The 26,622-nt window shown below is 40.0% G+C and overlaps 1 protein-coding gene across 6 annotated transcripts in view; it reads right to left on the bottom strand.

Annotated features, from left to right (window-relative positions):
• engase (endo-beta-N-acetylglucosaminidase) overlaps positions 1 to 26,622 on the bottom strand; it is a 92,680-nt gene that overhangs the window by 52,311 nt on the left and 13,747 nt on the right. For 5 of the 6 annotated variants that reach the window (XM_069930240.1, XM_069930241.1, XM_069930242.1 and 2 more), the window contains 6 exons: positions 19,357 to 19,505; positions 16,516 to 16,681; positions 11,995 to 12,098; positions 7,231 to 7,339; positions 5,696 to 5,883; positions 3,119 to 3,267 (listed from right to left, as the gene is read on the bottom strand). In XM_069930240.1, coding sequence (XP_069786341.1) covers positions 3,119 to 3,267; positions 5,696 to 5,883; positions 7,231 to 7,339; positions 11,995 to 12,098; positions 16,516 to 16,681; positions 19,357 to 19,505 — 865 coding nt within the window. The remainder of the gene's footprint in view (positions 1 to 3,118; positions 3,268 to 5,695; positions 5,884 to 7,230; positions 7,340 to 11,994; positions 12,099 to 16,515; positions 16,682 to 19,356; positions 19,506 to 26,622) is intronic. The other variant, XM_069930238.1, reaches the window with a different exon arrangement.

The following is a 26,622-nucleotide window of genomic DNA, read 5'->3' as shown; positions in this document are numbered from 1 at the left end:
ATCAGATACACCGAGTTACATTCTCCAGGGAGTTTCAGTCTGGCGCCATTCTCAAATGAATTACAGCTCCTCTGAGTCTCGAGCAACCAACAGTGATACTTCCAAAAGGGACAAAGCGGCGACGAGAATTAAAAATCCACCCTCCAGACAACGGAATCCACAGGATTTCTTAAAAAGGACGTTGGAGGTGGAAAAAAAAGAACAACATCAGGTGACAAAAGCATGTGCTCGGCAGCAGGAAAAAGGAAGAAACTCGAGAGGAAAACAAGAAAAAAAAGAAAGAGAAACAGTAAAGTGAAAGAGAGAAAGTGAGATGCCAAACTCAAGAGCCGAGACCTGGACAGACGGGGAAACCAGGCCTGGGACAGCTGGGGAAACTGGGGCCGGGGGCCAAACTCTCAAGAGCTTGGATCAGGAAACCAGGGCCAGGATTTGTGAAAGTGTTGAACCGACAGGGTTCAAGTTCTTACAAAACACGGCTGTGGCAGCACAGGAGAGTAAACAAGTACTATGGTGCGAAGGAACAGCTCATTTGCTTCATCTCATGAAGTGTGGCAATACATCCAGAGCCCTCCCAAAGTGGGAATCAGCAAGGTAGACCTGTCAAAGGAAGACTTAGAAACCATTCTGAACACATTGATATATGATGGGAAGGTAGAGATGACTATTATAGCTGCAGAGCTATAATCAGGTGGATGGGCAAATGAAGCTGAATAGAGCAGTCAATCCAATCATCCAGCCCACTAGACTAATGAAGACACCTTGTAGGATGTGCCCAGTTTGACAATTGTCACAAAAGTGGAGACAATTCTCCAACTTATCAATACATGACAGAAAAGTTGAGGGGTTGTGTTCGGGTTCGGTGGTCTTCATCCCCGAGGGGATCCAGGAAAGTGCAACACCCTCCAGTACATTTAGAAGACTATGTGCAGTGGCTTGCATTCCATTCAGTCCGTCTCAAAGACTGATGCTGTATGTTTCCAGTTTATACATTTTAAGTAGCACAGAATCTGCAGTTACCGTGATTAGTGGCAGTTATAGTCAAATACTCTGTAGTGTTAAAATTGAGTGAGTGCAACCAAGCAATACTTTTGCTATATTATTAAATTATACAACACCAAATACAACATAGCGGCCACCAAGGCCATGCTTCACGAGACCTCCTTGTTGCCATTTTTAGTGAGCTCCAGCACCTAAAAAATTAGCACTGCACCGCTGTATTCTTCCATCAAAATGATTAAATTGTTTGTCTTGCAGAACACATCACACTATCTTACCTCTTCAAAACTGTGGTGAAATAACACAGATTGCAGGCAAAAGTGTAATAAAGAACACTCGCCATTCATTCCTGTAAACTCACAACCAATACCCTTCTTGACATCTAATACACAGTCTTAACAAACAGAAATGACAATTCTCTTTTTTATTATTTAAAAATAATTTGCAGTCTTTTATTGAAATTTGGGCCATCTCTCAACCTCTTGAAGCCATCAAAAAAAGATGAAGTGGAATCAGAATTGCCAAGAAACTGTGTGATTGGATCAAACCTTCTGCATAGAATCGTTAAACAAAATCTTTATACTTGAATCAAAATTACACCTGCCCACACCACTGTGTACTTAAATGATATTTGCCAAAGCTGCCGAGTGTGTGGGACAAAAAGCAGGTGAAACAGTTTGTATTGGAAGCAATGCTGCAGAGGAAACACTGTTCACCAGACAGCTTATTATCGCGCTATTCCCACAGTATTCTGATGTAAATTCATTGCCAAATTATGGCTTGAGCACAACAGATGTTAACTGCCGAGAAACTGAGTAATAATATTGAGGTTATGTAGTAACAAACAGATTTGGCAACATCTGTACTCTCTCTTCAGTGGGAAAGAAAATTCGGATGCTGAAAAGATGTCCCCTTGGAAGTCCATTATGGTACTGCTTTCAGTATGTGAGCAGTACTGGCTGCAGATTATTCCATAATCATTCATTTAGTGGAGAGGTGAAGTGACATAATGTGGTCTGGAATTCCCTTGTAACCAACCTGCCCAAGGGGCAATGAATCAGCATACAGGAGGGAGATTGAAAACTTGGATGAATGTTGTACAATCAACAACCTCACACCAAAACCAAGGAGCTGATTATGGATTTTAAGAAGGGAAAAAAGCAAAGGTGAACAATCCAGTGATCATTCAGTTATCAGAAGTGGAGAGGGTGAGCAAATTTAAGTTCTTGGAAGTCACCATCTCGGAAGATCTTTCCTGGACCCAACACACTATCGTGGACAAAACACGTCAGTGCCTCAGGAGCTTCCAGACGTTTGGTATGATATCAAAAATATGGATAAACTTCTATAGATTTGTAGTTGAGAGTGTGCTGACCAGCTGCATCACAGTCTGGTCTGGGGACACCAATACCCCTGAGTGGAAAGACCAGCAAAATGTAGTAGACACAGCCCAGTACATCACTGGCAAAACTTTCCCCACCATTGAGAAAATCTGCATAGAACGCTGCCATCGGAGAGCAGCAGCAATCATCAAGGATCCACACCACCCAGGACATGTTCTGTTCTCACTCCTACCATCAGGAAAGAGAAAGAGGTGCCTCAAGACTCAAACTACTAGTTCAGTAACAGTGGCTTCCCCTCCATCAGACTCCTCAACACAGACTCAAACTCCTTTAAGGTCTTTTACTTTGCACATTATTTATTACTGAATATTTATTTTTTTTCTGTATCGCAGAGTTTATTTTCATTTTTTGTTTACATTTCTCTCTTTTGTTTCCGTATCTTTTTCTTGAGTACAGTGTACAGTTACCAATAAGTAGAAATTTTGCCTAACCCGAGGGAAAAAGAATTTCAGGGTTGTATGTGATGTCATGTACTGTATGTACTCTGACAACAAATCTGAACTTTGACGCAATAGGCAATGGACCAAGTGCTGGCAAAAGAGGTTATAGAGCAGATAAATACTTATTGATGACCATTGACTGAAGCCCATTTCTGTGCTACATGGCTCTTGCTCTAACTACGCACATGTAAAAGATCAAAGATTTCTTTATGAAACAAATCTATTGTTATCAGCAATTTAGTGCCATACATACGTATTTATTCCCATCTCACATACCATTAACAGAGGAAACTTTGTCAGAATCCAATTGTGACCGTGGACACGTCGTTAGCTTTGATCTCACGTAGACTCCCGTGCCATCTTCTACCTTGTAAATAAAGACAACAAAAACTTTGGGAGGGCTCTGGACTTGCAAACCAAATAACCTGTGGGAACAAATTTGCCTGAATTTAACACCTGTGAGTTAAGAAGGAGAATTCCATGATAATGTGGTTAGCAATATGAAGCCATTTCATAAGAGATAATATCTTAAAAGAGAAAATTTTGACCTTGTGTGCTCTATTACAATTAGCCTGTCTCGTGGAATGTTATACAGCATAGCTACTGCTAGCTCACTTCTCCCGCCCGTTCCCCATGCCCCCATCCCAAATCAGGTCAGCCAGCATACAGCCTATTCTATAGGGATGTTGGGTATTTTCTGGACTTCCACAATGGACCAATTCTGGCATCAACCTCTCAACTGATTAAATCAAATGAACCCGAGAATTATTTGGGATTCCAAACTGCATCTTTTAACACTTTAAAATGTGTTTTGCAATGGATTATGGATGTTAACCCCCCACTAAAAGAGACCCCAATAAAATTCATAAGTTGCTCAATCCTTAAATGATCTTAATTGGTGAAGGATCCTGGCCCACTTAACTGATGGGAAAATTTCAGCCTTAACTAAAACTGTTGAACTTTCAACACAGGCTCATTTAGCGACTATATTTTTTTCCCTGAACACAACAACAGAATTCCCAATCCTGCCACAATACCGTGCCACTTTATTCAAGTGTCTTAACTTCTGAAGATATATAACCATCTTCTCTAGTTCACTGAACAGAATCAAGTAACAAAAATCCCAGAGCTGGCACAAAATTCGATGCTTTCCAGCAACATCTTAGTGCAAACATTCATATTATAAACCATCTTATAACAATAAATATTTTTTTAAATAAAATAAAAGTGCACAAAAAGTAAGGCGACATCTGTGGTTCATTAATTATTCAGGAATCTGATGGCAGTGGGGAAGAAGCTGTCCTTATGCTGGAGAGTGCTCGTCTTCAGGCTCCTGGACCTTTTCCCTGATGTAGCAGAGTGACGAGGGCATGCCCTGGGTGGTGGGGTCTTTTGAGGGTAGAGGCTGCTTTTTCAAGACACCACCTCAGGTAGAGTGAAGTGTAGGGCCTGTGATGTCACAGACTGAGTCAACAACCCTCTGGAATTTCTCCTTGTCCTGAGAGTTGGCGTCTCCGTACCAGGCAGTGATGCAGCCAGCCAGAATGCTCTCCATGGTAAACCTGTAGAAGTTTTCATCGTCTTCGGTGACATACCATATCTTCTCAGACACCTACAAAGCACAGCCACTGGTGAGCCTTCTTCGCGATTGCATCAACATGGAGGCTCCAGGATAGATCCTCCAAGATGTTGACAATCAGGAAAGTACTTGACCCTCTCCACTACTGACAAAAGTCGATACATCCTGGTGTCAACAGCTTCTGTGCCAGTACTGGATATGGCAGATAGCTGCCCTCCAATTTCTCCTCCTGAGTGGTTATAGCCACAAGGCAGCGGAGGTTTGAAATCCTCTCCTGGATGAGTTACTAAATGTGTCACTAAATTCGCATGTAACCCAGTACAACCTGTCACATTGTCGGCGACTAAACTGGCACCCCCTCCAGGCTTGCCTGGTACGGAGGGTGGCTAGACACCCTGCAGGATGATAAACAAGATTTGACCCTCTTGTAGGTTCAAGGACCATCTAACAAACACATGCCGTAAAGCATGGAAAGGACATCCCCTTGCATCGAAGCTTGGTCTGGCCATTCACGACAACAGAACCTCCCCCAGCCGTCTTGGACCTCTCCATGCCGCTGGATCCAAGAGGGGATGTCGAGAGGGTGGGTCTGGAGCTGAGCAACCCCTACTCACCTAAATCCATTCACACACACGTTGTTCCTTTCTGAGGAGTGGGGTATAAACCCCACAAACTGACTGAAAGGAACCATCGTCATTCTATGGGATGGATAGCCAGAAGAAGTGACGTTATCATCTGTGGTTAATGAGCTCCATCTGCCCAGACCAACTGGTGTAGCAAAGGAAGCTCAACCTTTCACCCTTCAGCTATGATAACCTTTAGAGCCAAATAAAAAAGCAGTGACCATTTTAGGAAGGACAAAAAGATTGGCCCAAATGACAAATTCCTTCCCCTTCAAAGGAAATGCATGGATACAGAGGAAATCTATTATTAAATAAAGAGCTGTAAATCTGTTATAAACATTGATGGATCTAGTATAAATTCAATAATTTGCTGAATGCTATCAAGAAATGGTAAAGGGCCCTAAATGCATTTTACAAATGAAACTGAAATAAATGCATTTAACTAACTGGATTAGAAAAAAATACCGTTCTGAAATGCTGAGAAATTACTGATTCAACCATCACTGATTAATTGTCCAGAATAAAACAATGAGATGGCACCAGAATAATGCACATCAGTGAGGATATTTCTCAGACATATACCTGTCCTTGGAAAGGGGAGAGAGATGTGAAGGAGTCAAGTAATCTATAAATATTTGGACATGGACTAACCTCACAGATATTTCTCTCCTGGTACCAGGGATTAACCCCTTAATTACCAAACTGCATCCTCCATTCCAGGCATCTTCTGAACATCCATAGATTTTCACAAAATCATTTGCCAGATCTGACTGCTGATCTACAAATAACGGCTGAATTTCCTGTGCACTGAGATTAAGCCAACTCCCAACAGTCTCCACCTGCAGGCAGATACAGTGATAATCATGTTGATGGGAAACGTTAAACAATATCAAAATTTAATTTCAATTTATATGACTGAACTCCAAAACATAAATATGTTAAAATATCAGTCCCTTTAGCTGAAAAAGGATATAGCAGCCAAAGATCAATTACACCCACCACTTAGCATAGGGAATATGTTTACTACAAAAGAAAATAAACCAGAATTTATATGGACCACTTCAGAATCTCAAGTCATACCTAAAATGCTTCATAGCTGGTAGAAACTTTGGACAAAGTCGTTATGTAAGAAAAGCCCCAGCCTTGGGAAAAATGTCAAATTCTGAGACACGGGTGCATCACTGAATGAGTCAAATATGAATGATTAACTTTTCAATAATAAAGACCTGGAAGTAATGGTACAACATGGGTATAACCCACGTAAGTATTTCTCAAAAACAAACTTGGGCTTGATTATGGGCGAGGGGAATATATGACCAGATAATCTATCAGAGTGGATAGCTGAAGGATATAAGTGGCCAGATCACCAAGAACCACCCCTACTCCACCTTACCTGTGCTCTTTCTTGAAAGAGTGCCTCAAGATCATTTAAAGTTCACTGAAAGAACAGAGACTGTTTTGTTTTATGCTATGCTAAACAATGCTATTACAGCACCAGTGACTGGGTATGTACGTCTTCCCTGTGTCTGCATGGGTTTCCTCAAGAAGCTCTGGTTTCCTCCCACCCTTCAAAGTGTACGGGGACTGTAGGTTAATTGAAGTTTTTGGGGGCCGGAAGGGCCTGTAAGCCTAAATGTCATCAGACTAGATTATTGCACTCCCAAATAACCATCGTGGAACAAGCACCTACAAATTTTTAATTCAAAGGGACAAGTTCCATTACTGGGAAACTGCTGGCACACCAATTATTATTTTTCTGACATGCTCTTGCTTTTGGTTCTAAATAAGGCAAGAACTAGACAAATTCAATGCACTAAGCATCAAAGACATGAAGGCTCATGTATGGTTTTTTTGTTTACTTTTGCTGCTTTTAAATACCATACAAATACCACACTTCTAGCACCGCATTTCTGCAAATGTCTAAAAGTGATATGAAAATAACAGTGCAAGCAAGTTATCTCCTTAAATATTCAGGTTCTTTAGGATGGGGATCCTTGTTAAAAAGTTATCTGGTGAAAGATTAGAATATGGCTTTGAAGGCACAATAGGTTTACCTGCAGTAACACCACAGAGTTATAGTTTAGCAAATAAGAAAAGATTCCCTTTCATGGCCACCCCACTTATGGGTTCACACCACAGCAGAATGGAGTTCAACTTATACCATGAAAGAACTAATCAATTCCTACCTTTCCATCCCTGTACAAATTCTTCCCAAAGCCTTGACAAAAAGATGTGACAAGGGGCAGAGTGGAGATGCTGTGAATGGGCAAATACTCAGCCAACAAAGCCCAGAACCTGGAGAGAGGCAATGAATTCCAATGCATACCATTAAAAAATATGATCAGTTCAATTAATCCTTGACAATGTGCATTTACATTGCCTATCAATGTAATACAATACCCAAGATGAATCCTAAACCATCAAAAATCCAACACCAATCAAGCAAGTTTTAAGAGGGGGGCGTGGCAAGATGGCGTAAGGACCAGACGTGCTTTCCAGTTCTCTCCTGACTATCTTATTGTTTTGTCTAGAAATGCCCGTTAAAATTCTTTAAAAGTTTAGATAATTTCAGTGCTGTTAATTTAACTTATGCTGGTACAATTGGTGGAAAAGAGCAAATAAAAACGACAACAGATCATCAAAAAATTACATTTTCTAAAAGTTCAAGTTTTGGAGCCTACCTACAGGAAAGACACCGGGACTCAGCGTAAAATGGATCCCAGGAGAGAGGTACAGTGTTCGGATGTAGAGCTCTATGTTACATCGGTAGAGCCCCCTAAAGAGGGCGCCAAACAGCCTTTAGAACAAAGAGTTACTCAAAGGCATTTGTCAACTGTAGAGGTGGCGCTGCAAACTGCATCTCTTGAGATAGAAGAACCTATACAACTTGATGTACTGGGAGAACTTAATACATTATGGACTGGGGAAAACCCTGGCCAGCGTCCTCCAGTCACTGCTGGAGAGGCTGTGGCTGGGGTTTCCACACGCAGTCATACTACAAGGAAGGCAACCAGAATGAAGGAAGGAACAGAAGATCCTTTGGTTATGCAGAAGAAGCAGGAATCTGTTGAGCCAAAATCTCTTCTAATTGAAAAGATTTTTGTGAATCTTGAATCTAAATTATCTTATACAATGCAGGGATTATCCAAGATTATGACTGAACTTGGTACTAGGTTTAATACTCTGGTGAAAATACATTCTCAACAGATGGCTGAGTTTGGAGCTTTTAAGCTTGAAGTGAGAGATAAATTTAATTCGTGTGAAGAAGATATAGACGAAATACAGGATCAAGTTTTTGATGTGACCAAAATGGTCAAAGACTTACAAACTCAAAATAAAAATTTGGTGAAAAAGATTGATTATTTGGAAAACCAATCCAGACGGAACAATATAAAGATTATTGGTTTGCCGGACGGTATGGAGGGACCAGACCCAAGAAAATTTTTTACTGAATGGATTCCGCAGGTGCTGGGTCAAGAACATTTCCTGGAAGGTATAATACTGGAACGTGCTCACAGAGCCTTGCGTAGAAGACCTATTTCAGGTCAAAGTCCAAGACCTGTTTTGGTTCGTTGCTTGAATTATTACGACAGAGAAATAATTTTACGAGTGGCTATTAGAAATGCACAACAGAGAAAATCACCCTTGATGATTCAAAATAATCGAGTTTTCTTCTATGCGGATTTGAGTCAAGAAGTTATGTTCCAACGATGGGAATTCAATCCTGCTAAAGAGTTGTTGTGGAAGAAAGGTTACAAGGCAACCTTTAGATATCCAGCTGTTTTGAAGGTTTTTCAAGATGGTTACCAACCAAAGTTCTTTGATTCTCCAAAGGAAGCTATAGCATTTGCTCAAGAGCTGCCAATTACTCAGTTTCAACAGAGACGTAGTCCGCCGCGATCTCTAAGGAGACAAGAGATGGAAGAAAAGAGCCGTGCTCCAAGAAGGAATGGTTGTAATGGTGACTCGGCAGTTGGAGCTGATTAAAAGAAGCTGTCTTTTTTTTTTTCTGTTTTTTTTTTAAAAAAAGGGATATTAAATAATGATGATGTTAGTTGAGGATGAAGTGAGAGTTGGGGGAGAGAACTGGATAGGCACTATTTCCTGAAAGTCATCTGCTACATGTGAGTTATCTCACACCCATTTTTTTTTGTGAGTTACCGCATTGCGCGGTTTAGACGGGAGGGGGTATTTTTAACCTCCTACCCGTTTTTTTTCCCTTTTTTTGTATTATTAGATTAAAGAGTGAAGGGTTTTTTTTTGTTTAAATATTTTAAAAAAGCATAAGAAAGTATTTGATTGTTTAAAAAACTAAAAATTGATGTGGTTTTTTTTGTAAAGTTTATTCAGTAGATAAGGAATATCTGAAATTTAAATGTGAATGGGATGGATAAGTTTTTTATTTTTTCTTTAACTTTAAGGTGAAAGAAGTGGTAATTCTGGTGTATATTATTTTGCTATTTTAGTTATAGAACGAAGGGAATAATGGTGAAAGTTATAAATTGAATTGTACAATTCTTAATGAGGCTTGAATTTTGTTTGTGGTTTATGCTCCATTTGTTAAAGATATAGATTTCGTTGTAGATGTGTTTTTATTATTTGGATATCTGAATTTTAATGTAATGATTGGGGATATTTAAATGTGGTATTGGAGCTTTTATTGGATAACTATTCAAGAGTAAATGGGAAAAATGGTGGAAGAGTACTAAAATTGAATTATACAATGCTTAATGAGGTTTGAATTTTGTTTTAAGATGGTGGTTTATGTGACTAATATGATGATAGATGTGAAGTTAGTTGATATTTGGTGAAGGTTTATCTCTATAGAGAAAGTTTTTTTTCATCTTTTTTTCATGCTACAATTTTTTTTAAGAATTGATTATTGTTTAAGAATTTTTGATAGATAATGTTACTAACTTTACTAATTTTTTATATTAAGTTTGAGTTAAATATATGTTTCATCTTAACTCCGTTTGTTAAATATATGCATTTAAGTTTGATTTAAATATGTTTTTTAAGTCTGATATCTTAGTATTAATTACTTTTCTTTTTGTTAGTATTTTAATCGGTTATGTTTTTGTTTTTTTTGTAAGTGGGTTTTTTTTCTTACATATATTATTAACTTTATTAATTCTTCACTCTTTATTTTTGGGGGGAAAGGGGGGGTTGGACTAATTTGAGTTGGGTTATTAATGTGTAATAATTATTGGGGAGGGTATAGTTTATTTAGATTAATGATACTGTATTGTAATTTTATTCTTAATTTTTTTTAATGTAATCCTATATGTTATTCATGTTATAAAATCTTAAATAAAGTTTAAAAAAAAAAGCAAGTTTTAAGATACTTCTTAAAGAATGGAGAAACTCTGAGGTTTATGGAAAGAAGGCCTCCAGTACATCTAATTTCTCCAACAGGCCTAACCCTAACAAGTGGCTTCATTCCATGATGTTTGCTTTTTCCAAATGGACAATTAGCATGGTCTGCTTCAGACAACAACAAACCTGCAATCACCAACTTGTAAGCGCCTCTTACCAAAGTCTCCAGCTAGCGAATCTGGATAATGCTAGTGTTACAAGATCAAACCAGCAACCACAAAGAAGGCATATCACACAGGGGTAAAGATGAACAATTACTTTATTAACAAAAAATTCACCTTCAAACTTTAATTCAAAATCCCCCCCCCCCTTTTATAACAACGCCCACTGGTTACTATGCAAATTTATATAAGTGTAAAACTAATAAATTCCCCAGCCTAACAGCCCACAGAAAAACTTAGACACAAAACACACAAGACTCACAAAACTTCAATCTCAACTGAAGCAAAGATCATAAACAAAATTCAGTTTGTTTGGTAAACTGAAGCCAAAAGATCTTTGAGAGAGAGAGAGAGAGAGAGAGAGAGAGAGAGGGAGGGGGAGGGAGGGGGGGGAGGGGGGGGGAGGAGGGGGAGGGGGGGGGAGGGGGGGGGAGGGGGAGGGAGGGGGAGGGAGGGGGAGGGAGGGAGAGGGAGGGAGAGGGAGGGAGAGGGAGGGAGAGGGAGGGAGAGGGAGGGAGAGGGAGGGAGAGGGAGGGAGAGGGAGAACAAAATTTGAAGTTGTCGTGTTGCTTGCAGAGAGAGGAACCATTGGCTTGGTCTGGATCCCTCTGGCTGCCTTCAGAATGTTCATCCTTTGTGAAATCCAAACATTCTAAACTGTCCCCCGGACCATGACTCATGCTCTGGGCCTTCTTCCACTCCACAGCACCACCCAGTGGTGGTTTATCATCCAAGTCCAGAAATGTTTAGATCATTTTCTGTACATGCTCAGTCCGTCTCCCACTCTCTCAGCAGTCCACCTTCACCTTGGCTCTCTAAGGCAAACTGTCATTTTTTAACATAAAACCACGCAACACATAGGCCAATACACAACACAGAACTCTGCAACACTAGCTACATGATCCCAAAATTGACCTTCTGGTTGGAAGTAAATACCACAGGTGCAGATTTAATTCATTTATTTTTATTTTTTTAATTAAAATTTAGACGTACAGCACAGTAACAGGCCATTTCGGCCCATGACCCCATGCTGCCCAATTACACCCAATTAACCTACAACCTCTGGTACACTTTGAACGGTGGGAGATGTAGTGATATAATGTATTATGCTGACTGCTTGCTATTGGTTATGACTGTAGATTGGCTCCACTCTACTGGTATAACAGATGGTGCAACTTAGCCCACTGGTCAGTAGAGGTGGCTTCTTCTGTTAATAAAGCTATAGTATGGTACAAGACTAGTCCTTGCTTGTGAGAAAACTGGAGCACCCAGAGGAAATCCACGCAGTCATGGGGAGAATGAACAAGCTCCTTACAGACAACGCAGCCCCGATCGCTGACCACGGTTAATCACCAACAATTATAGGATATCAGTTCATAGATTCCAATGCTAAAAAAGTGTTTATCAACTCACTTCAGTTGGTTTTGATGGAAGCTTTCCTTCTCGAACGTCTCATACACCCAGCCAGGAGCAAATATAGCTCCGGAGAAATTATACTTCCGAATCAGCTCAAAGGACTGGAATACATGACAAAATATCATTAAAAGTACTTCACGCTAAAGCTGAAAATATTGCAAATAATAAAAGAGACTTGAAGCTTTTGATGGAGGTTCTAAAAAATACTTTCATAAAGAAATTATCATTGATACTAGATATCCTGAAAGTAAAGACAAAATTAAGACAGGGTTTTTACAAGTTATAAAATAAGAAATACATATAATGTTTGATTTAAAAAGCCAGAAAGTTTAATCACCTAATAACATATTTTTCAGTGTTACACAATTGGAAATGGAACTTTTCATGAGCGAAACACAATAATGACTATATCCAGGTAATTGTAATGACCTGGGATTGGGGCACCCTTCATCGATCACATCCCCCCATAGTCCCTAGCATTTAGCTAGGTGGCCTACAGGGCCCTTACAAGCAGCTCCTTCCCACCCCTTTACACGTATCTATTAATATCACAGCTAGGCATTATCCCACACCTCCATCATTTTGATATGTAGTTCCTCCGAACTCAATTTACATACATGACATCACACAACCCAGAGATTCTTTTTTCCTGCGGGACAGGCAGAATTTCTACTTAGCAGTGCTCAAAAAAACTGTACTCAAGAAGATACGTATACAAAAGGGAGAAATGTAAACAAGAAGGAAGTGAAAACAAACTGTATAATATAGAAAATAAATATTCAATAACTACAGGAAGGATATCAATAAGATTGAAAGAGTGCAGAGAAGATTTACTTGGATGTTGCTGGTTCTTCAAGAGTTGAGTTACAGGGAAAGATTAAACAGGTTTGGACTTTATTTCTTGGAGTGAAGAAGAATGAGGGGAGATTTGATAAAGATTTACAAGGTTTGGAGAGGTATAAACAGACTACAGTTAAGTAGGCTTTTTCAACTTAGATTGGGGAGATAAATACAAGAGGTCATAGTTTTAAGCTGAAAAGGGAAAAGGCTTAGGGGGAATATTAGGGGGAAAGTTCTTCACTCAGAGTGGTGGGAGTGTGGAATAAGCTGCCATCTGATGTGGTGAATGTGGGCTTGATCGTGTGCTTTAGGAATAAATTGGATAGATACATGGAGGGGAGAGGCCTGAAGGGTTATGGAATTAGGGAGATGGTGGTTGGTACAGACTTGAGGGGTTGAATGGCCTGTTTTCTGAGCTGTAGTGTTCCATGGTTCCAATAAACAATGTACAAAGTAAGAGTCCTTAAATGAATCTCCGATTGTTGTCGAGGAGTCTGATGGTGGAGGGGGAGCAGGTGTTCCTGAACCTGATAGTACGAGTCTTGCGGCATCTATGCCTCTTCACCCTCCCCAACCTCCTGACCTCCAATATTCCACTCCCTCCCATCTTCCCTTACCTACATGTACAAGACTCCCTCCTGGCTGCACCTCTCAAAAGCCCCATCATGCAGTCTTTTTTGGGGTGTTGTCCAAACCACAACACTCTCCAACAGCTGCCCTAAGTGGGTGCATGGCTGGCATCCCAAGGCCAACAGAGAAAGCAGAAGCAGGTGAGAGACATTCGCCTTCAAAAGCAGGCAACACCCTGTGCGGGTGACCAGGGGGAGCAGGGCTAATTTTTCAGGTGCTGGAGCTCATCAAAAACGTGAGACCTGGCATTGGTGGCCGCCATGTTGTATTTGGCATTGTATAGATGAGAGTGAATGAGGATGAGTCTACCGGTCATGGAAAAAGCAGGTTCCTTGCTTGTAAGCCCAGAATAGTGATGGGGGGGCCAAAGCAGCATTGGTTACAACTGACCTTTGATGTGCAGGTCTTTGCCAATCCATCACAAATGTGGACCCAAAATCAAATGAATATTAATTATAAGTTGCAACTCAAATGCAAGTTTTATCCAATTGGCAATTCCTAAACACTGTCTTTCTGGGCATTAATACGTACGTGATATGGAAGGAAAAGTTTTGAAAACATATGTGATTATGCAGCCACTTTCAGACTGGTATGTCTCACCCACAGGATGTTAATCTATTTTATTTTTGTTTAAAATGAGTGGATGAAAGGAGACTGTCCAAATATTGGCAACATCCTCATTTCCATTTTACTTGAACTACATGTCAAGGCAAACAGAATCTCCATTCATTGTTGCATTTGACAACAGCTAAATATTTATGCAACTTTTAAGTCTGCACAAATCATTTTAATTACTAATTTGCTGCAACAAGACATTATCAAAAAAAATTTATCAAGTACAATAGTTAATTGAATCTTTCATATTAAAACTGAATACTTTTATTGTCTCCTAGTTTGACACTTTTCTCAACTATTTATCAAAGTCTATCTCTTCCCATTTCAATCTTGTACCTCATTTTTTTTTCCCTTTTTTATACATACCCTTCCAATTCAGAGATCTTCAATCTTTAATTGTTCCTTCATTTATGGCCTCCCTAAAGAAAGCAGCCAACAACCCCTTCTTGCTGCTACCTTCAGGAAGAACGTACTGAAGTCCGCCATCTCTAGGTTCAAGAACAGTTTCTTTCAAATGACCAACTTCCTTTATTACATTAACACCCTAAAAAAGACTGCATTATTGTAATGTCAGTTTTTTTCTTGCACTATGGTAACTGTAAACATTTACTATCTGTTTACTTTTTTTAAAACTCATCTCATTTTAATTTAATGTATATTATTGTAGTTGCTATGGCTGTAGCAAGTACAAATTTCAGTGCACATGTACAGTGTAAATGTATATGACAATAAACTCATTAATTCCCACCATAAGCTTTTATTTTTTGTATATTTAAGGTATGTAAGAATTCTTCTTTGGACAAACTTTTGTGTTCCATCCCATGTCACCAAGTAGATTAATTTTTTTTGTTTAATAATGGTCCTCTGGTACAACTTGGGATGCTTTGTCAAGTTAAAGGTAAATAGTTGTTCCATATGGGAATGACTGACGCAATGTTTTCTCCATCATGCTTTCCAAAACAGATCTCTACAATCAGCAAAATTTTATGTAAGAAAACAAAACCAAAGTTCGAGTCAATGCAGCAAACAAACTTTCAGTTGTGTAATATTCATAGGAAAATGACAGAAACAGGTCAGGCACTAGAGAGAGAAAAACACAGATAATGTTTCATGTTCTGACAAAGGAAGAAATGTTGAATCAAATTGAATTGCTTGTCACGTGTCCTGAGATACAGTGAAGAGCTCAACTTTGATTCCCTTTCCATAGATTCTGCTTTACCCGAGTGTTTCCAACAATTTTTGCTTTTATTTCAGACTTTCAGCATTGTATTTCTTTTGATTTCTATAATTTATAGCTGACTGCATTGACTGTGCACACAATCTATGACTCCAATTTATTTCTTTTTAAATATAGTTTAGATGAAACCCCCCCCAAAAAAATAAATTCCAGAATATTTCAAAGGAGAAGTTCAGACCTCCCCCCCAAAAAAAAATCCATTTGATCATATTTTACATTTTGGCATCGCACAACCTCATATTTTGTACACTATAGCAGCTGTACAGACAATTTTCTATTTTCAAGCTTTCGCCTCAACATCTAAACATGAAAAATCTCAGCAATGTTCAGCAATAGGTTATTACCATGAAAGGCGGCTACAGAAGGACCTCAGAGTGAATTAAGGATTGAAAAAGGCAAGGATCGCAGTCAGTTCAGATACAGTGGCACAACAGCAGAGGGCAGCAAAAGAACTAGCACATCATCTGTTTTCTGTGCTGTAGTTTTCTATAGTTCCATCCCAAAACAAAATTGTCCTCCAGTATTTTTATTCCTTTGGACAAAATCACCAACCCTAAGAAACCACGATAGGAAAATTATTGATTCCATAATTAATCTAATTAAGTTTATATTTTGTATGTCAATATTAAAATTGCATCATACAGATTTACTGAAACAGATTTACTGAAACATTCCCCCACTTGATTAAAGTTCTGATTAGATAGACCAAGCATAATTCCTGTAATAAAACACAGTCCAGAAGATCAATGCTCAATTAATTTAGCTACAATAAAATTGTCATCAGATTGCTAAACCGATAGCCACTAGAAAAAAGACAAATGTTCATGTCTAACTCTTTCAGAATCAAATCAGTACCTTAAAAGATAACAGCTTTCTTCTTGGTAATGGGCTTAAATTTTCCTTTTTATAATAATAAAATATTAATACAATATAATCTGATTAAAATGTGGGGATCCTTGGATGAAATGCTATGATTTTAGTGTAATGTATTTTTTTGACTTTTAACATATAATCATGTGTAAACTGTATTTTTGAATGTGAAATTTCAATGTTAAGTAAAAATATTGAAAAAGAATATGTAACAATGACCATTGTCACAATTTCTTTCCACTTTGTAGGATCATTCTTTTCAAGGACAGTGAAACATAGTTTATTTTCACTAATGTATTGGAATATAACACTAAAATAAGCATTACCTGATAGGTTTCAAACATTCCTCCTACAACATCTCCTCGGCCAAACACATCAACTCCAACATAGATATCGGCATGGCGTGCCTCAACCAGAGTCACCATTTGCTCAAGATGCTTCTCCTTCCAATTATAGTTCAGGAAAATACCATCACACGAGTCAAAGAAAACTCTGAAAAAGAAATCGAATGTCTGGAGCACCAAAAAATATCAAAAGGTTAAAAAAAAATTGGTTTAAAATGTATGGCAATAAGATTCAATGCCAAATTAGCTCCTTGTGTTTGTCACTGTATTTTATGAACTCCAATCATTTGGTGAAATGCAATCCCACTTGAAACAACCCACTCTGTCTCGATCCACAAGATTATGGAGATAACCCACCTTTCACTGTTATCTCTAGTTAAGATCGTACCCAAGGCATAGGTGGGGGTCCCACAATGACCCCACCTACACCTAATGAGGCAGAGGGGATGCTTCAACTGGGAAATGCACCTAAATTTACTTTGAGAATGTACTGTGTACTCCAGGTGAGGGCCCCAGCAGGGACTACACAGATCAAGGGAGAGACAGGAGTTGGACTTAGGCATCACACTTAGTAAAGGATGCTGGTCGGACTGGTGTAGAAACAGTGTGACAGCAGTGATTAATTCTAGGTACAGATTGGTCCAATACAACTTCCTACACCAGCTCTACTTCACACTGCAAAAAATCCACAGGGCAAAACTGGAGGTGACAGAGATGTGCTTTAGGTGTGGGGTAAAGGTGGGAATGTTTGTTCACGCAACTTGGTCCTGTGTAAAGGTGGGCCCATTTTGGCAGGATTTAACTAATATATCAGGAGTAGCCTTCCCACTGGACCTGAGGTTGCATCTTTTGGGGAACCTTATGGACATAAGCTATAAACTATCTAAATTCCAAATTCAATTCATATTAGTTGCTTTGTCCGCAGTAAAAAAAATGTAGAGTGATGACCTGGAAGCCTGACTCCCCTCTCCTTATCAGTTGGTGGACTACAGAGATGCATAGCTGGAGTGGCTCCAATGCTTCTCTGGACGTCCATTTGAAGCACCGACATTGCATCTAGTTCTGTTTTTGTGATATTGTGGCTGGTCCGATCACACAGGGCTGGAGCAGTGGTTGGTTTAAATTTTTCCTTTCAGGGGTTTTTCTTTATGGGCGGGTTGGGGTGTCGGAGAGGGAGGGGGGGAAACATCACATGTTTGTAATTAGTTGGTGGATATTTGTACATATTAAAGTAATGTGCGATGTGGTTTTTTTTTTATTGATGGAAAATGAAAAATAAAATATACAAAAAAAATTAGAGATAACCCCATTTTTATTTTACTTCCTTTTGTAAATCATTCTTCAAGTTCATTTTAAACATTCTGACATTTGCTATAATACACTAAACCTCAGCTTTCTAAATTGTTAACAGGTTGTTTGTTTGTTAAAGGCAGGCTAAATAATGTGGGAGATTTCACAACAGTGACTGTAATTCTGCTGTCTTTAAGAGATTCTGAATATCACAGCTTATAAAGTTGTAACAGTCCCTCTACCTCAATTATTGTATGTGCCCCAAGAACTGATTATTTCCACAAAAAACAAAATCATCTTTTACTTAGGTCAAGTCACTAAACAAAATATTGCTCTTGAACACATTGTCACAGAACATTTTGTTAAAAAGCTCAGGATAGAAATCAGCCTTTTACAGTTTAAGTCAAGTGTACTACATAGCACACCGATGCAAAGCAGATTACACAAAGGAAATCTGGGGCCAGATCCAGTGAAAAGACCAGAAGCTCATGGGGATGAGGTACAAAAAAAAAGACAAAATACTGAGAAACTCAGCAGGTCAAACAATGTCCTTTATGTAGCAAAGGTAAAAATACAGAACCGACGTTTCAGGCTTGAGCCCTTCATCAAGGTATGAGAGAATGCCAGAAGGCATCTGAACAAAAAGGTATGGAGGCAAAGGCAGGAGATGATAGATGGAGAAAGGAAGGGTCACCAGCAAGGGAGGATGGATGGCTAGGGGAAGGGAGAATTGGAAAGACTGGAAAAGGGGAGGGGAAGGAAAAGGCAAGCAAGTTTAGTAGAAAGCAGTGTTAATGCCATGTGGTTGGACAGTGCCCAGATGGAAAATAAGGTGCTGTACCTCCATAACGATCGGTCTGCGTGGCTACTAGGTTGAGAAATCAGTGCATGGGCAATGATGGTTGAATGAATGTCACCTGCTAAACAAAGGGTCAGGGTTGGAAGAATTCTAACTATTGTTGAAATGGCATATCTAGATACGAAATATATTTAAAGATTATCTTAACTTGTCCAGGAGGTCCCCTTCAATAATAGACAAATTCAACTTTATGGATGTTTTCAAACTGTAATTCCATGTGAATAGTCTGTTAAATTCATTGGATAATTACTCACGAGTTAAAATGGGAGAAGGTGCATGAGGTCACATGCTGCATATCAATGAATGTTAGTGGGATTGTTCAAGGTCTTTCATGCTTTACGCATTAGATACTAAGAGTCCTCAGAACAAATGCCTCAGACCTTGCCAACTATGTACAAGCCCTCTATTTTAACTCACATTTTGTTTATCCCACATAAGTTCAGAGAGTACAAAAAATGAGCTCCACACAACGCAAATTGAATCAACTCCTCACTCACTATATTTTGTGCTGAGTTGAACCCCAGTGGAGATTATAATCCAATCAGTATTTAAGTGAACTGATGTGCAAAAATCAAAGTTGATCCTTGCAAGAGGTGGTTTCTCATCAACATAATTTACATCGGTGATGCACAAACGCGACTATTAAGTAGCTGGTCTCTCTAATAATCACTTACTTATTGTTCTTATTCAGCTCATTCTGCCATTTCAGATCCCCGCTCTCCACCACACTATCGTACCAGATGACCAAGCTCCATGGAATCTCTTGCTGCATTCTGGTGCGTAAATAACTGAGAAATTTAGGCGCATTCTTAACTGCAGTGGACTGAAACATAAACACTTTAAAAATTAACGTTAGGTACACAAGGTCATCTGCAAGTGGCACATCCTTGGCTTCTAAACAATAGTATTTTTGGAGGTTGTAATTTCTCCGTAAACTTTGCAGGACCCTCTACTTCCCTTGTTGCAAAATTTTATTTCCCTGAACAAAGAATAAATTTTCCCAACTTCCCAATCAATTCTGAACTTATGCAGATCAGGGATCTCAAATTTTTTTCCCCCCAACTTGCATACCACCTTAAATAGTCCCTTACTAACTTTTGGGGGGCATGGTTGGCATAGCGGTTAGTGCAATGCCTTTACAGTGCCCCAGCAATCAGGTCTTGGGTTCGAATCCCACACCATCTGTAAGGAGTTTGTCTGTTCTCCCCGTGTTTGTATAGTTTTCTCCGGGGGCTCTGGTTTCTTCCCACAATTCAAAATGTACTGAGGGTGTAGGTTGTTAATTGGTGTAAATTGGGCGGCCCAGACTCATGAGCTGAAATGGCCTGTTACCGTGTTGTATGTCCAAATGTTTTTTTTTATTTAAAATTTAACCACAGAGCACCTTAGTTAACCTATGCCAGAGATGCTCTGTAAGGGATTACTAAAAGTGGTATGTGAGTGGGGGGGGGGGGGGGAGAAAAAGGTTGAGAACCACTGGCATAGATACTCCTGAAAGGGTTTAAATCATGAAAGCTTTGAGACTGTTAAAAGAAAAAATAACTTTCCTCTGACAGATGCATTAGTAACAAGATCCATCACTTTAAAATCAGGATTCAAGAAGTTTGTCTACCGACTGTACAGTTTGTCTACCGGCTGTACAGTTTGTCTACCGGCTGTACAGTTTGTCTACCGGCTGTACAGTTTGTCTACCGGCTGTACAGTTTGTCTACCGGCTGTACAGTTTGTCTACCGGCTGTAGTTTGTCTACCGGCTGTACAGTTTGTCTACCGGCTGTACAGTTTGTCTACCGGCTGTACAGTTTGTCTACCGGCTGTACAGTTTGTCTACCGGCTGTACAGTTTGTCTACCGGCTGTACAGTTTGTCTACCGGCTGTACAGTTTGTCTACCGGCTGTACAGTTTGTCTACCGGCTGTACAGTTTGTCTACCGGCTGTACAGTTTGTCTACCGGCTGTACAGTTTGTCTACCGGCTGTACAGTTTGTCTACCGGCTGTACAGTTTGTCTACCGGCTGTACAGTTTGTCTACCGGCTGTACAGTTTGTCTACCGGCTGTACAGTTTGTCTACCGGCTGTACAGTTTGTCTACCGGCTGTACAGTTTGTCTACCGGCTGTACAGTTTGTCTACCGACTGTACAGTTTGTCTACCGGCTGTACAGTTTGTCTACCGACTGTACAGTTTGTCTACCGACTGTACAGTTTGTCTACTGACTGTACAGTTGGCCTGGATCATTCCAAATAGACAAGCAGAGAAGTGAGAGGAGGTTTCAGCACTTAACATTTGTTTTTATTAGTTCAAAGTTGAAATATATTGTCAGAGAAGTTGCGTGACAGTTCCTACTTTTACGTTGAATAGTGGGTATTATGCACACAGCCCAACGCGACTTCAAAATCAACGGGATTCAGTAGACCGATTGATCAAGTAGTTTTTGTTTAAAAATACTGGTAGTTATGCTATGACCAGTGATCCCACTGTCCCATAACAGTGGCAGCCTTGCTAAGCTTCTCTGTCTCTGCAGTGATCTCCTAAACTTGCTGCTGCCTGCTGTGTGCAGATACAAAACATTTGTTATAATAATACCAGTGCATTAAAAAAGGAAAGAAAAATCCTAGGGGAGCAGTCTCCCTTCACAATAACTCCCCAAAACTTTAGTCAAAACAGTTATAAAATTATAAATGATTCATTGCACTGCAGATCAAGTTGATTGCACATACAATGTTCTTTCCAATAGAGTTCCAGAGAGGCTTTTATTCATTTTAATAGGGCCATAACCTTAAACAACCCTGCAGTTTAATCTGGAGCCAAGAAACTCAAGAACATGCAGGCATGGTCCCGAGTTATCGAGCAGGTGTGAGCAATCAAGTTACTTCCTAGAGTCAAGCCGCCCAGAGCCTTTTGCTTTCACAATGACCACTTGGGCGAGGTGGGGGGGGGGCTGTTCTCCCTCCAGATGAATATTTCTATGGACACAGAAAGCACATTCAAAGATTCCAAGCCATTTCAAGTGGGTCTCCTATTAACCATGGAACATCGAGATTTTTTTAAATAAATGACATCTCCAGAAAATAATAAATGCTGAGCTGACTGTTGCACGGTTATTAAAACAACACTCTAGTTATTAAAATGCAAGTGGGTCCTACTGTAATCCTCTGCACAAAAATTCAACTTATAGCTGTTATGACTGTCAACGTGATTGGAGACTCTATTTGATATCCATTTAATCAGCATTTTTATTTTATTGGACAGCATTATAATAATGCCGGTCACTGCTCAGTAAAGAAAGGAAAGGCAATGATGAACTCGGGAAATGCAATTCATTGCCACAGAAATTGCTAATGCTGTTAAACCTATGGAGTCGTGATTGTTTGGAGATGATTAATTTGGGGAAATCAAAGTCGTAGAGTCAAAGTACAGAACAAGACCTTTGCCCAATCATCCTTGCTGACAAGCAGACATTCTGGGCTGGTCCCATTTCCTTCCCACCTAATTTTTTTGAATGTTATAATTGTATCCACTGTATAGCTTCCTCTGACAGCTTGTTCTAGATATGGACTAGTCTCCAAGTGAAAAAGTTGCCCTTTAGGTCCCCCTTAAATTTCTCTCCTCTCACCATGAACCTATACCTTCTTGTTCTAGAAATGGCTACCCTGGAAAAAAGGCGGAGCATTCGCTTTATCTATGCCCATCATGGTTTTATAAACCTTTATAATATCACCTTCAGCCTTTCCAAATAAAGACCTATCCAATCCAAATTCCAGGTGGATTTCTTCTCCACCCCTTTCTACAACTGGATAACCAGAACTACACACAATTCTCCAAGCATATCACCAATGCCTTGAATAGCTGTATCATGCAGTCCTGTCAATGAAGATCACAAATGGCACCTTCACCATCCTATCCACTTGCAGCACCACTTTCAGACATCTTTTTGGTGGTCCCAGAGTAAATAGTTATTGTTTAGGGTAGTTAAAGGGAGGTTCAAGAGCTTGACAGCCATTGAACCTAGAGATCCTGAACTATACACTCGTCCCCCTAGTTCTCCATATTCTACAACACTCTGCATGCCCCTGTCCCGGTTTGACATGTCAAAATGCAACCTCTCACTTGTCAGAGTTAAATTCCATTTGCCACTCCTTGGCCCACCTTCCCAATTTATCTAGATCCTGTTGCAAACTTAGATATTCTTACTCGCTGTCCACTTCACCACCAATTTTGATGTGTCTACAGATTTGGAATCAAAATCCAGATAAAGGGAGAGGGAGGCAAGCAAAGCAAAGGAGTCAAGCGGAGTGGGTAGATTAGAAGGGCAGCCTTTGTCTAGCCTCTGCCATTCTACTGCCTCTGTCCATCATGCTTCACCTCTCCAATTTCACCAATCCCATATGGGTCTCTGTCCCACTCCTCCTTCCCCACCCTCCTTACACCAGCTTCTCTTCTCAATGTCCCCAATCTTGATAAAGAATTTAGACCCAACCATTTCTTTTTCTTCTCTGATGCCTGCTCAAACAGCTATGTTCCTCCAGCAGATTGTGATGAACTAGAAGGAGGTTGTTTGGCTTGTACTGAAGAACAAACACAAAGGGGCAATCATACTGTTGAGGGCATACAGCACATTTAAGGGTGGGGGGGGTGTCGCACGGACAGAAATCATAAAAAGTTTTTTATGTAGTCAGTATGGTGCCTGCCACATTGACCACCGCCAGTGGGCTGATAACGCCTCAAACCGTGCATCTTGGCGCCTCACAGTTTGGCGGGCAGCAGCCTCCTTTGAAGAAGACCGCAGAGCCCACCTCACTGACAAAAGGCAAAGGAGGAAAAACCCAACACCCAACCCCAACCAACCAATTTTCCCTTGCAACCGCTGCAATCGTGTCTGCCTGTCCCGCATCGGACTGGTCAGCCACAAACGAGCCTGCAGCTGACGTGGACTTTTTACCCCCTCCATAAATCTTCGTCCGCGAAGCCAAGCCAAAGAAGATGAGAGAAGTACAGAACAAACCAACTAAACTTGAATTCTTCACAGGGAAGGGGCCCCATAAACTTTGAGCAGTCTTAAGGAGGCCATAGCCAAATAAATGTTGAGAATTGCTACAATAGATTTCCAAATAGTTCAAGGAGATAGAAGACCAAGATTCTGATAAAGACCATGCTGAGCATTTCCAGTTTTTATTTCAAGCATCTATAGTTCTTTGCTTTTAATTGTAAGCTTGTTGGCAAATTATTGGAATTCACTGCGCAACAGTAGAAACTTTCAGCCAGAAAAGTACAGATTAATAATAGACAGTCATCTTGGATTTATTAAGGGGAGGAAAAAGGGTTACTGAGTAAGGTTTTCAACTTAGTCTGAATTCACAAGGAAAGATAGGATAAAATGGGATTGTATTTTTAGAAAGAGAGGTTAAGGGGAGACTGGCTGTTGGCCACCTAACAGGAAGCAATGACACAGAAGAGGATGGAGATCAAGAATCTGGTTTGGTGGCGCTAGAACAATCTTGCTTTCACCATCAACAAGACCAACAAGAGGCTTATTGTGTGAATTTTAGGAAGGGAGGCGAGGGACCATGCACTGGTCTTTGCTAATGGGATGGCAGTGGAGAGTTAATAAATTCAAGTTCCTGGGGGTCCACATTTCACAGGACCTCTCCTTCAGCCAGCACATTGAGGCATGGTGAAGCTACAGCAACACCTCGACTTTCTAACAAGTCAGAGAAGATTTGGCATGCTTTCAAATACTCCAAAGTTCCTCAGACATGCTGAGGAAACTATACTGGCTGGTTACAGCTTGGTTTGGTAATTCAAGAGCCCAGGAATGCAGAAGGTAGCAAACATAGTCAACCCTACCTCAAGCTCTTACTTCCCATCCAAGAAGGCAGTCAACAACATAAAGGTTTCCCGTTACCTTAATTACATCCTCTTCTTGCTGCTATCTTCAGGAAGGTGCAGAAGCCCGAAGTCCAGCATCAGGCTCAAGACCATAACCATAAACTACTTTCCCTGGGACCACCAAAAAAAATCTGTCTGCATGATTGAAACACCACATCTTTTCTTGCACCAACTGAAAGTGTGAATATTTATCCATCCATTCTTTAGAATTGTTATCCAAGTTTTAAATTAAATGTCACAAAATATATAGTATAGTGAGAAGGAATCTTCCGCAAACAGCTCTTACATCTAGCCATGTATAGAGCACAATTTACAAATATTACATTGAAAAGGAAGATCAATTAACACAAAACCAGTGCAGCACGAGAGCACTGCTTATGGGGCTCATTCAGGAGTCTGGGCTGCAGCAAAGAAACTACCTTTAGGCCTATTGATGTCTGTTTTCATACTTTTTAGTGTTCTCCTGCATGAGAGGAGGAAGAAGAGTGTGTCTGTGGTACGATGGGTCCTTCAGAAGGTTGAATGCCCGTCCAAGTGGTGGAAGATGTAGATGGTGTCCATGGAAGAGAAGGAAGTTTTCATCATGTTCTGAGCTGCATTCACTACATTCCGCTGATTTTGAGCAGAACAGCTTCCATACCATGGTGTAATGATTATTTCAATAATGCACTTGTAGAAGTTGTTGAGGGATGGAAGATATACTAAACTCCCTTGGTCTTCTGAGAAAGTGAAGGTGTTGTTGCACTCTCTTCACCAACATGTCAACATGCTTGTCCCAGGTCATATTTATTCCTAACCACTTGAAGCCATCTATTCTTTTGGCTCAAGTGCCATTAATGTGGGCAGGAGTGTGGTCTCTGCCCTCTCTCCTGACGTCAGTGGTCATCTCCATCATCTCACTGACATTGAGAGAGAGAGGTTGCTAACTTGGCACCATGTGACTAGACTTTCAATCTCTTTCTGAACTGGGTAATTTAATATATACAATTGCTGTTGGGTGCCATCTTACATAACGGTTTGGGTGCAGCAAGCAAGAATTTTGATGTACAGTACTTGCACATGGAAATAAACTCATTATTATCGTTAGTGTATAAGGTTATGCAGAATCTAGATAGAGGAACAAAGGACCCATTTCCCTTAGCAAAAGCAGAATGCAAAGATTTACAATAATTAAACTGGACAGCAATTTCTCCCCCCCCCCCCCCCCTCAAAAGGTTTGCTTCCTGAAAATAAATTGGGGATTATGACAGACTACTTTAAACTAAACAAAAAGATAACTTCAGATTTGCTGTATCATGTAGGAAGATGGAGAAACATTAAATTAACTTTTATTGAATTTAACATGTTTAATTGCTTAATGATGCTGAGCCAAGCTTTTGAGTTGACTGCACATGTTGCCCAATAAATGCGAGGAGCCCAGGGTTTGTTTTGGTCACTGGTTTTCAACTGAAGTAGAGCTCATAGGTTTTCTTAATAAGTGCAGTCATGCTGAGTCTTTGAGTCTTAAAGCGCACTCGCCACAAATGTAACAGAATGTATCGCAGCTGTTACAGATTCTGCTGTAATGAATCTTCCTGAAGACAATAAATGCCATAGTTAAGTACATTCACTACGCTATTGCCTGGAGAACATGTGCATCAACATGTGTTCAATCGAAATCAATGTAATGCACAGCATCTGTATATGTGAGCTGCTTTATAGCATCTATCCTGACTAAGCATGCCCAGGCCCAAATCAATATTTGCATAGCACCTACACTGAGTGCAGGCCCAGGCATGCTTGGACTGACCAAAACAGCTTGCTTTGTGGGCAATATACTAGTACACTTAAAATATGACAGGAAATAACAAAAATAGATTAAATGTAAAAAGCAGTGAATTTTCTGATCAGCTGCCAAAAAAAAAACATAAAATACACCCCAAAGTGTTCAGGAAGCCAAATCTTCATTGCCCTGTATTTAAAAGGATGAAAGAGATTAGAATTTTTCCCCACCCCGTGGGGTGAAGCCAAAAACTCTCATCATACCTAAAAAGTAGTTTTAAGTGCATTTGAAG

Source organism: Narcine bancroftii, chromosome 3 (genome assembly GCF_036971445.1).
Source record: "Narcine bancroftii isolate sNarBan1 chromosome 3, sNarBan1.hap1, whole genome shotgun sequence".
Lineage (NCBI taxonomy): Eukaryota > Metazoa > Chordata > Chondrichthyes > Torpediniformes > Narcinidae > Narcine > Narcine bancroftii.
Note: the sequence above shows the minus strand (reverse complement) of the source record. Positions and strands in the feature narration are given on the sequence as shown.